The 12,472-nt window shown below is 37.8% G+C and overlaps 1 protein-coding gene across 2 annotated transcripts in view; it reads right to left on the bottom strand.

The window, feature by feature from the left end:
* epha3 (eph receptor A3) overlaps nt 1–12,472 on the bottom strand; it is a 130,437-nt gene that overhangs the window by 44,046 nt on the left and 73,919 nt on the right. For both annotated transcript variants that reach the window (XM_084122109.1, XM_084122108.1), the window contains exon 6: nt 6,032–6,156. In XM_084122109.1, coding sequence (XP_083978235.1) covers nt 6,032–6,156 — 125 coding nt within the window. The remainder of the gene's footprint in view (nt 1–6,031; nt 6,157–12,472) is intronic.

Below are 12,472 nucleotides of genomic sequence, written 5' to 3'. Positions count from 1 at the left end.
TTGTTTGTAAAAAGTGATTTCATCTGTATATCTAGCAGTTTTATAAATGCGGTAGGATGTCTACTGACACAACCCATGATGGAAAGAAACATCCATATGATGTAGCGGGACTCTAGTGGAAACCCAGTGACTAATGCAAACATCACATTTGATCTGGATCTGACGACAATCATTCCCACTTCTTTCCCGAACGCAGCACAGAAACCATTTCAAATCTTTGGACTTTGAATGCAAAGCCACAAATGGAGCGCATCAGGTTTTATGGTTTGAGGAGGCCTCGAATATAAATTCACTCTGCCACGGAAGACGAAACCAATACCTTGTGTCATATTGTATGCGTCTCTGTTCGAGTCATAAATCTTTTCACAGGGTGTCACCGTTCACTGCTCACGACATCATGTGATCAGCTGGAAATCATATACAGGTGTGTCTAAATTTTCGCTGCAAAAAATATATTCTTACCATATGTCCTAGGTCCGCATCAGCCACCTCCCAGCTCTGGGGTTTGACAAGGCGTGCAATTGTTACTTTTCGGCAAGTGCGCTATTGGTGGAATTTAATATGCTTGTCATGTTCTACTTTGACAGTCTAAATATTGCAATCTGGGCTTACAGCCTTCCTCTCCTCTAAAGAAAAAATTCTGTAAATATGAAATGGCTTTTCCAAAGCACTCCTTCCATCTAAGTTTGACGAGAAATAAACATTCTCAAATACACTGTGAGATCAGTACGATAAACGAAAAAAAAATATAAAAAAAATTCATAAATGTGCACCATTTCACTTGCATGAAGAACATTGAAAACGCATATTCGTGAGTGTTGCCAAAAAGACGAGAGCGACCGGGATGCTGTAACGTCAGGGAAACATGAGCCCGTGCGCTCAAGTATTTAGAGATGCTTGAATTGTAAGGCTCTTTCCTCTTTCATAGCTTTGTTAGTTTGATATATACACACAAAGAGCAGAGTATTTCCCCTCTGGCATATAATCAAAAAGAGATTTATTTTAAGTGAAGCAACATGGACCTCTTGGACCTCCGGATTGGACCTCTTGCTTTCTCACAGGAGCTGCATCACTCCGGTTACCATGCATCCCGATGCCTTTTTGAGAATCCATTAAGCGCAGTTTGTTTGATTTTGCGCTATACAACATTATGCAGTGTAAACATCATGGTGTTTTTGAACTCTGCCCGTTGATGCCACATTTTTCTTTGAAAAGTCACTTAGCGAATCTGGCTCTCTTTTATGAGGTTTATATGTTCAAGTCTGCGGCCAGTGCGTCAGTGAATCCGGTAAGAAGATTTGGGGCCCCCTTTCCTTCTCAGTGTGTGTTTTGTGAGGGTGAAGGTGGCTTGTTATCCTCTGCCAGCCTAGATCAAGGGGCACCAAGGGTCTTACCGAGGGTGTCCCTGGCTTTTCCACATGGCAGCACCAGTTGTGTAGGATTTGGGCGACTCCAGCTATGCCTGATGAAGCAATGCCTCACAAGGTTGTGTAATTAACAGGAATCAATGGAGAGAAGGACTCGATTTTATTGTGAACGGGGAACACTGTGCCACCCAGGGTCAAATGAGACATGGAGGATTTCAGGAGCCCCCGAGTGTACCTGTGCCAGACGGGGGAAAATAGCCCACGATGAGCTGCCTTTTGCTTGCAAATAAGGGGATTAGGGCCAAGCGAACGCATTTCCACAGCCAGATTTGGGCCTCACTGATCTCACAGAAAGACACATCACAAAAGTCCTCACTAGGAAGCAAGGTCCAATGAATCTAACAAACACTCCTTTTTCACCAGCAGATGGAAAACCAATATCAGCATATTTGGATTTAATGTGAATGATGAACACATTCTGAGTGTGTAACTCGGCTCAAGAGAGTTGAGCTGCTATCCTCAAAAGGTCAACTCATAAAGTTTCCACGTGAAACATGCAGGCCTAACTTTCTTGAAGCAATTCAGACTGTTTCTATGGCTAACTTATTAGCTCATTCTGCAGAAGCTTAGGTTACATAACGCTTGTTTTTTCTTCAGTGCTTATGTTCATACGGTAAATCTAAGGCCGTAATAATATTCCCTGTTTGGAAATAAATCCCCAGTTAACTCTGAGAGCCCTGTCAAAATAACTTAACAGATAATGCTTACTGTTAGATATTCTTTCATTATGACTGGGGGATATTTTGAATATTCACAACATAGTATCGTTCAAAAGTTTAAGTCAATGAGATTAAAAAAAGTAAGGACACATTAAATTGATCAGAAGTAGCAGTAAATATTTTTATATTGTAATAAAAACTATTTTATTTCAAATTAATGCTGATAATTTAAATGTTGATCAAGGTTTCCACAAAAATAATAATAATAATAATAATAATAATAACAACAAGAAATGTTTCAGCATATTAGAATGACTTCTGAAGGATCATGTGCCAATGGTTAGTAATTGCTGCTGAAAAATCAGCTTTTTGCCTTCACAGGAATACATTTTTTAAATATATTAAAATAGAAAACAGCTTATTATAAATTGTGATAATATTTCACAATATTACTGTTTTTCCTGTATTTTTCTATTTAATATAAGCAGCCTTGGTCAGCATAAGAGACTTTTAAAAACATAAAAAAAAAAAAAAAAAACCATCCCCAAACTTTTGAAGAGTAGTCCTCATTTTGCCAGAATATAAAATGAAGCAACTATTATGTACATTTTTAAGTTTCATTTAAGGGTCATTAAGTTGAACAAAAAGCATGTGTTTGCATGAATCAGTTTAAACTGTATCTATTCAATAAACTTGAATAGATAGTTTATTTTCAACACATAACATTTAAAATAATAATTAAACATACAATCTTAAAAATGCATCTTTTCAAAATGTATTTTAACTGTGTTATAATTTGGCCACAATGACTGTTGGGTTGAAAAAATATATTGAAATTCATTTGAAATCAGCCACCTCAAAGTAAATACATAAATCTCAAAAGATATATTATAAATTGTCAGAAGGCTGATAAATGTCTAGATATAATCACTCAGCCCTAGTATTTGGAGAGTGGAAAGCACAGACTGAAATGAGCTGCATGCTTGTCTACAGTATTGGCATGAGCTTTCAATTTTGAACTTGTAAGACCTTTTTGTCATGATGAAGATGAACCATGTCTTGGAGACCACCAAATCCTGTCTACAATTTCACTATGTGCGTCTCTGTGTGGTCATACAGTCAAGCCATTTATCCACAAAGCTAACGGAATGTTTTTTCTGCGGGAGGAATTCTGGATGGTTGCCATTGGAGACTGTTCTAGGGCTTTCTTTCACACCCTCAGATCCCCTGCCAGTTCGGGATAGGAGTCTCCCACAAAGTCAGGGCCCAGTTAAGTTCCAAACTCAGAGTCGCGCTTTCTTTATAGCGAAGGAGACGTTACCCACTTCACCTAGGAGCAGAAGACATCACGAGATCTGACAGCATGAAAGAGTCCTCTGAAAACTGACCCTAAAAGAGCAGCGCTACAACAAAACTAACCCTCAATCAAGACTACGGCTCATTAATCATATGGCATCTGTAGGAAACCAGCGGAAGGGCCGACCGGAGTGGGTTGTGACAGGAGAGGAGAGGTTGTGTTAAGGCTTTTTTTTTTTTTTTTAAGATGGGCAAGCAGGGGCTTGTAGCCCACAAGGGCTTTAATGGGCAGGTGGTGTTTAGATCAGTGTCTCCAGTGTTACAAGACCAAAGCCGAGATCATCTGGCACTTTCACAGATTGTTAAGCAGGCTTAAAATGAACTGACCTGGTCAGTGAGTACTAAGCAATGCTTCCTCTAAAACTGCCTGTGCACTTCCCACACAGACTGAAAGAAAATTGGTGCAGAAGGCAGACTCAGATAGGATATAGAGTTCTCGAAACAAAACTAAATAGATAGTCACAAATTAAAAAATAATAATAATAATAATCCATCTGCATGTTCATATTCGTTGATTTTGAATGTTGAGGCTTAAATACACAATGCTGATGAATTGTAAGCTCACAGAGGCCAAGCGTTATTATTATGATTTATATAATTACAATAATTTGTCTACTGTTTAAATAATAAAATTTGTAGACTGCATGGTTCAAGTTGACTGGCTCTAGACTGGTTTTATTATTATTATTATTTTGCATATTTCTATATATGTATATTTAATGTTATTATTATTAACAACAACAACCATATTGATATAATTAACACAGCTATATTGTAAATAATTTAATTTCTGTGTTTTAGTTTTGGTATACAAATTTGTAAGTATTTTTGTGATATTTTAATACAGAATATATATTAGTTTATTCAAACTTACCTGTGGCAACATTTTTGCCAAACGCTAAAAGCGTGTTTAGTTTTTTTCTGGAACAGATGAATGTGAATATGGCAACGTTTTATTACGTTGGAGTTTGTACATATCACCACAGTTGAAATGAGTGGCGCTAAAAGATTAATGCTCCATTTTAGAATAACATACACCTTACAACCTACCCGATAGTGTTAACAAAAGCAAATGTGACATAAAAACGTAATCGTAACCATGGCATTTTAGCTTGTTTTTAAACTCTTGTCTTTGAGCTCTTTTGCTGAACTCGTCTTTCATGGGATTCATACTCGAGCTCTTCGCATCACAAGTACAGTTCTGTACCAGCTGAGTTACTGAGAAAGATTAGTACATCAGTAAAACCGAACATATGGAGCTGGTTAAGTGATGAAAACTCCAAAATATATTTGTTTACAAATCATGCACTATGGTAAAAAGTGTTTTGAGGATGTCATTTAATCGTGCGAGGAGCCGTGTGAAAACAAGTCTTTATTAATCCATAATCTGCCCCTGTAATCATAATTGTGTGTGAAAACTATTAAAAGTGCTTGATGTTTTACTGCTTCTAGTGTTCATTTCTGTTGGAAACTGCAGTGATATGTCCGTATTGGTACGTATTTTGCGTTTTGCAAAAATTTGCCACATGTACGTTTTTTTTTCCAATGAGCCTGTGTTGAATATTATACATTATGTTTATATAGCAGTGGCGAGGCTACATAAAGGCCAGGGTGGTCAGATTGACGGCTGGTCCACCAAATCAAATGAGACAAAAAAAAAAAAAAAAAAAAAAATCACGCGTACATGACAATAATAATCGCTTAAATACATGAATTTATCGGATGTCACTTCCGAAACTTTGGAGCCTGTATGTGGCCGCTGGTCAAGCATGAAAAACAACGTACATGTCTGTGATTGGTTACATTGCTCCAAACTGCAAAACATGTTGTAAATAGAAACATTTGACGCTTTTCAGAACGCAAACACAGAAATGCAGGGGAACGCTTGCCAAATCACCAATATGCTATTATTAAAGAGAAAACTGATCCTAGACCAGCAGTTATGGCCAGCTTTTCCCTGTAAAAGCCATCAGAAGCAGCAGAAAGCAGTGATTTAAGTAATACAATTCCACGCTAGTCTCAAGTCCTGCCCAGCCTTTCATATGCTTTATCTTTGTTTACTGTTCTTATTCGGTTCATTGGATATTTTATTTATGAATTGATATTGTTGTTTTCATGAAACTGTTAGTTGACAATAAATCAGATTCAACTAATCTTAATTGTCAAATTACTTTTATCCAATGTATTGTAAAATTATGTAATTTGAGAGGTCCACCCTATTTCATCGAGGCCCACTCACCACTGGTTTATAGAGTTCTAATAGAGTTTCATAGTGAATAGTGAACAGGTGGGTGATTCTGTTCAGGTGGCTGAAGGGTCTGCCCAACAGACATATATTTTGAGAACATTAGTACCTGGTTAAAAAAATCATTTCAGGCAAACGTCTCTCAGCAGAGCAGACAGAATCTATTTCACCTCAAACAATCAAATTAAACCACATTCACTAATGACTTGAAATGCTCCCAGGTATATGGATGTGCACTCTGGACCAAGATTCCTAATGAGGCCAAATAAAAGAACTGGATGACTTCAAATTAAAACGTTAATGCAGTGAGTGCCCAGAGCGAGTCAAAATTAAACGGCCCCCACCTTCTCATAGTATTTGACCTCGTAGTCCAAAATGATCCCATTGGGTCTCTCTGGCTCCATCCAAGACAGTGAGATGCTGTTTCTTGATGTTCGGTCCTTCCTGATGACAGTCACTGCAGATGGAGCTGCGGATAGAGAGGGAGAGGAACACACAAAATCGAAACCATAAGGTCACAGGAAGTTCAGCTGACATTTTCATTCAACAATTTGCATCCTGTGAACTGGTTCCTGTGGACCTAATCGAGTTTGCTCTCCACTGGGGGCCGGTTTCAAAGTTGGGGAAGTTGGAGGACTGAAAGACAAATTGATGCAATCGGGCAACGGCTGGTCCCTGCAAACAACGGCCACTGTTATGTCAAGTGAATACCTCAAAGTTTGAGGCATGGCTCATTACTTCAGTTTGTTTTTTTTGTTTTGTTTCTTTTTTTTGATGCCAAGGACCCCCAAATGTGATGTGATACAAGTTTGGGAGTTTTCTTTTTTGATGTTTTCTTCTTTTTTTTTTAAGAAGTGTCTTACCAAGGCTACAGTTATTTGATCAAAATACATCAGTAACAATGTGGAATATTATCAAAATGTCTTTTGATCAATTTAATGTGTCCTTGTTAAATAACAGTATTAGAGCCAGATTTACTAACAGCTTGAGTCAAACCCTCGTTTGGCATTAAAAAAACAAAACAAAAAAAAAACTTCTGTCAGGATTAACTAAAGACACAGTGAAAAATCAGCGCTGAAAAGCCGTGGACACACAGTTGGCTGACCTTATTGCATATGCATTTGTAGGAGTTTCCCTTTTAGATGAAAAATGTATGGGAGGAGAGTATTTAAATGGATCATGCAATGTGATTTTTAGTCAATTTACTGTTTTTTGCGCCATTATTTAATGCCCTTGTCTTAAACCAGATGTGAATTTGCACTGCCCTTGTTAGATTGCATTTGTCATTATGGAAATGATCTGGTTGTGTCTGTGTTCTTTAATATGTCAGTAAATCGTCAGTAGATCACACACAGAAATTTCCACTCCTATTGGCACTTTTATAGGATTGCGCTATCACGCTTATTTGCCCTGTTTAGTAAATCTGGCCCTATATTTCTTTCAAAAAGAAGAAAAACCTCAAACTTTTGAGTGGTTTATTTATGTATTTCTTTTTACAGTCTGTAACACAACTGAAAGTGGTTGAATATTTTAATGCTACCGATCCCAATCTAAATTCTGACTTGGGATGTAGCTTGAATCATAATGACACTTTGTTCGTTCATTGGCCAGAGGAGAACTGGTCCCAGACATAGCCTGGTTTCTCCCAAAGTTTTTTTTTATTTTTTCTCAGTTCTGTCACCTGATAGAGTTTGGGTTCCTTGCCACTGTCACCTCTGGCTTGCACTGATCCTATTGGATGAGAACTGAACTGAGCTGGACAATGACATCAATGTTTTTGTGCAGAACTGCTTTAGAGATGAAATGAACTAATTTAATAATTGATGATCTTTACAAGCAGAACTGAATCAACACTGAACTGACACTAGCTGAACAATGACACTGTTTACTTTTAGAGCTGCTGTACAGCCGATATTAACTCTGTTTGCATCATTGCATCACTTATTGAATATTACTGTTATCACTGCAAAGCTGCTTTGAAACAATCTGTGTTAAAGCGCTATTTAAATAAAGGTGACTTGACTACTTTTTTTACACTATTTTCCATGGACCTACTAGCACCCCCTTTCATCTCATTGAGAGCCCACAGATTCCATTTTAAAGAGACTGGTTAAGTTAACTGTGGTAATCCACACAGTTTTTGATGGTTCCACAATGAGCGTTGCATTTTCAAGAGGCTGTATGATGTTTTAGCTTGTACAAACGTGTCTCAAAACTCACTGTTTTACTCACAGAAACACCCCTTATAAGAATTTAAACAGGGTAAACCAGCATAATTATTCAGGGTATCCTTGAGGCATATTAGTCATCTACTGTAGTAATTCGTGTTGCATCATTTAGTCTTTTATTTTTTTATTATTATATTTTGCACATCTATAATTGTGCTACAGGCATCTGTCTCACAAGTCTCCCTCCACTCTGGCACTTCACATGGTCACAATCTGTGATCGTAATTCAAGTCAGAGTTTGGCCCTGCTTTCCTCCAGCCTGGCACTCGTGTTCTTTTTCAAGTTTACGGCTCTGTAATTGCGAGGCAGCAATGAGGCCATGGAGGCATCTGACTTGCCTGTGTTTTAATTTTATTAGACCACAGGAAAAAACATGTTGTTCTTTCAAATGTTCAAGCTTTCCTTGATTGTGATTATACAGTCTTGAAATGCTTCTTTTCCCTTGGAACTCATTTCCCCCGTCTATTTCTCTTTGTTAATGAATCCAGATGGGCACAGTCTGTTTCAGTTTGCAGCCCCCTACACACCCTCTTCCCAACTGCACTCTGATAGGGGAGGTATTATTGAAGTTTTAGTGGCCACAGTTTATGGAAGCTATGATTTATAATGTCTGGACAGCAGGCTCATTTGACACTGTGTATCTTTCTCAGCGTTCACAGTGTGAACAGACTGACTTTGTCTTAAAATCAAAGAAAAATCATTGGTTCCTCCAACTGAAAGCGACAGTAAAGAGCTAAATATGGTTATATTGTTTTTTATATATATATTAGGGCTGCACGATTAATCGCAATTTCCATGTATTCCATCACACTTAAATTGATTTGGCTTATCGCGATTTTGAGATCGCAAAGGCTGCGAATTTTTTTTTTATGCGCTTTTTTTTTAACTCATCATTGATGTACGGCTCTGTAAACGCTGCTCCATCTGAAAGCACTGTGAGTTTGAGTCACTTATAACGTGCATTTGAAAAGCAAAACACGTCAAACATCTTTCCAAACATGAGAAGCATTTATGAACCTCTTCTCCAACAAAAGACAACATTTAATAACATGCTTTTACTCCAAACTCACTTCATAACGACAGCTGAGCATCCTTCTGTGAGATGATGTGGCTTCTTACAGAGAATAAGGCAGTCGTGTGTTTATTAGTCATGTTTAATCAATCAACGCATTTCAATCTTCTGTTTATTAGTATGATGCCCGATAGTTCTGCGGGGCATATTTGGTGTGTCTGTGTGAGAGCGCCCTCTGGTGCTCAGATGGAGCAGCATTTACTACCGATCAGCCGCTGCACTGACAAGCTGCACATAAAATAATCACATCCTTTGCCAAATGGCGTGCGGTTTCAGTGCAATTAATTGTGCAGCCCTAATATATATATATATATATATATATATATATATATATATATATATATATATATATATATATATCAAATGAATATATATCTATATATATATATATATATATATATATACACAATATATACAATTTTAGTTAATTCATTCATTCATTCATAATGCACCTCAATAACAACATACATGTACAATGTACTCTCAACGGATAGAGAATACCCATGTGAGCGTTGCATGAATCCCATGTCCTGCAAGAAGATGGTGTCCGCAGCACTTCTGATGCACACAGTGTCTGAATTCGATCAGTGGTTTTTATTCAATCATTCTATACAGTTTATTTTTGGAGTGATGTAAAGAATAGTTAATGAGGGCATGGGGGCAACAATCACATATAGGCCTACAGCCTCGTTGTGAAGGCTCCAAAAGATCATCAACATGATTAGTCTGCAGTCGAATATACTGTACCTTCTTTTGACCAAATTCTGAATCACAGAATTAGCTAAAATTTGCAAAAAGAAAAAATCTAAAATGGCGGACAAAGTGATATAAATGTTTATTATAATTTATTAAATAGTGGTACTGTAAGTATTGATAAAATAGTTTAAATAATGTGACTTTTTTTAATCCAATTCTGTTTTTTAATGATTTTTTTCTCCCCGTTTTGAGTTGTTAGCTTAGCCTCATGCTAATGCCAAACTCTATTGAAAACAATTGTGAGTTGAGTCTGTTATGTGTTTCATGTGAGAAGTGCTAATTTTGCGGCAGTGGGTCTTTCAACAGGATGTTTACTAGGTTTTGGAACTGTGTATATTTCTTGGCTTTCTTCTTTTGAACAGATCACCTCCAACTTAAAGCCAAAGGAAATCATCAGTTCCCACAAACCTTCTTAGAAGAAAGCGACAGCAAAAAGAACCACACAATTATGTATGTGGAACACTGCAAAGAATATTCAGTTACGAAAACTGCAGAAGGGAGGGACCTTGCTGTTCTGCTACATTCTGCTTGAACCCACAACCTCAGAAGTGGACTGCATTCAGATCTCTGCATTTTCAGGTGCGGCTGACGATAATTCTCCAGCACTTATGCTTTTGTCAACAATCCTAGTGAAGTTCTGTTGAGACCATGACATGCTGCAGAACACATGGCTCTGCGGATGTGGGACATAGACATGGCATTAATGTGGGTGCCCATGTCTGAGCCAGACCTTCCTTTTCTTTCTCCATGCCCTTCACCCCCCCAAAAAAAATCCACAAGCCAAATAGAAGACGCAACCACAACAACATATTTCAAGAATGCATGAATGAGTCATGGAAAACCTTCTGTAATGCCATGATCCAGCTGAACACTTCCATGCAGATCAGGGTCCAAAATTAGCACTTGCCAAGTGCCAAACACAAGTAAAAATTGGCTTCGGCTGTTAACATCATCAAAAACGGAATTGAAAACATATTTTTTTCTGCTGTAAAGTTGGGCATATTCCCATGGGGGGTCTACAGGATTGACTCTCTTTTGTAGCATGTCTCTAGTGGCCAGTCGATGAATTGCAGTTTAAGTCATTTCCGTGTCGGTTTCAAGAGAGAGACCGGAAGGTTTCCGCTTGGGTACAATATCTCATTATAATTTTGTGATTGGTGAAGTTTCACTGTGAGATGAAGAGAGACCCCTACAGTATGATCTTGTGAGTTAAATAATAATTTTTAATTAAATAATTATAATAAAAAGTGCAAAATACTGTTTTATATCAGGTAAAAAAAATATATAAATATATATAAGTCTATTTTTTTCTCCAGTTTACTCATCATACTACTGTACAAGGAAGTCCAAAATGAACATTTTGGCACAGTAGTATGAAACTTGGCATTATCAAGATTTAGGCTGCACAAGCTTGTGGCTTTGCTGAAAATCTCTGCTCTGCCCTGGCACGATTGAGAGGTCGGGTGAAGCAGCCTGTTAAGAAACCAGAACTGTCAGGTCTCAACACAAATGTTTTACAGCTCTGATGAGGTTGAGAGCCAAGCAGAGAGCACCATCCTGACATGGAGGGCAGCTTACGTGTTCTTTCTCCCTTGGGCTGCGGAGCACATGCTGGCTCCGTTTAGATGGATTGGGCTGCGCTGACAACCCTCTGAGCCCCTCGTAAATGTGTTCTCTGCAGGCCCGATTGGCCGTTCACACATCCACCTCCTTGTTCTGGCTGTGTTTTATAGGACAGTAAAGTAAGCTGGATTACTTGTCTAAGAGCAAGAAGAACAGAGCGGGGTCACAGTCTTCCTGGGTTAGGTTTCTGAAACAGCCTGAACTAAAAAAGTGAGGTGAAAAAACAGAAAGTGAGGGTGTAGTGCAGTCTGCTCGGAAATGAATACCATTAAACTAAAGCGCCTAAGTGCCTAAACTATGCTTCTTTGTACTGTGTCCTTTGAAAGCAAGTGAGAATTGTGAGTGGGAGTGTGTACGTCTGATGAGATTAATAAATTGTTAGAGAGTAGGGGTGTAACGATACCCTCATGTCACGATTCGATACATATCACGATACAATATTATTGCGATACTCCAAGGCATATGGTAAGAGGTTAACAAAAAATGTACTGTTGATTAAAATGCTAAATTTGATATTACATTCTGGGTGTAAATGAATAGGCTTGGACTTGGTGCAGGTAACCCAATGCACAGGACAATAGTGACACCAAAATAATGCACAATGTGAACAATGCACAGTGACACCAAAATAAAAATATTCATGATTCTGAAGCTGAAAATACAGAATTATTTTAGACGAATATGCTTGCACTCTGTCACTGACTAAAATAACGTAGGCCACTTTTTACTGGTAACATAAGACATTTGGCATTATCAGGACCCACAAATATTCTGCCATTGAATTATTATACATTATTCAACATTATATATAGTAGTTTAATGTAGTACTGACACTGAAACTCTGTAAACTCTAATTTTTTCTCACACAGAAATGTTAATTTTGGGTGAACTATACACAATACACTAGCCACGATATATATTGCCCATCAATCTGTCACCTGAAATCCTTGTCTAAAAAAGAAAAACCTTAAATGGAGCTGTGACCTAGCAACCTGTGACCATTTTTCCCCTTCTCTAATTGAAATGTTTCAAACAAAACACTTATTCTTAGGAATAGTGTTTTTATTGATTTTTCCTGTGTCCTAATTTCACTTTCCATCCTTTTA

Source organism: Abramis brama (assembly GCF_963993115.1).
Source record: "Abramis brama genome assembly, chromosome: 8".
NCBI lineage: Eukaryota > Metazoa > Chordata > Actinopteri > Cypriniformes > Leuciscidae > Abramis > Abramis brama.
Note: the sequence above shows the minus strand (reverse complement) of the source record. Positions and strands in the feature narration are given on the sequence as shown.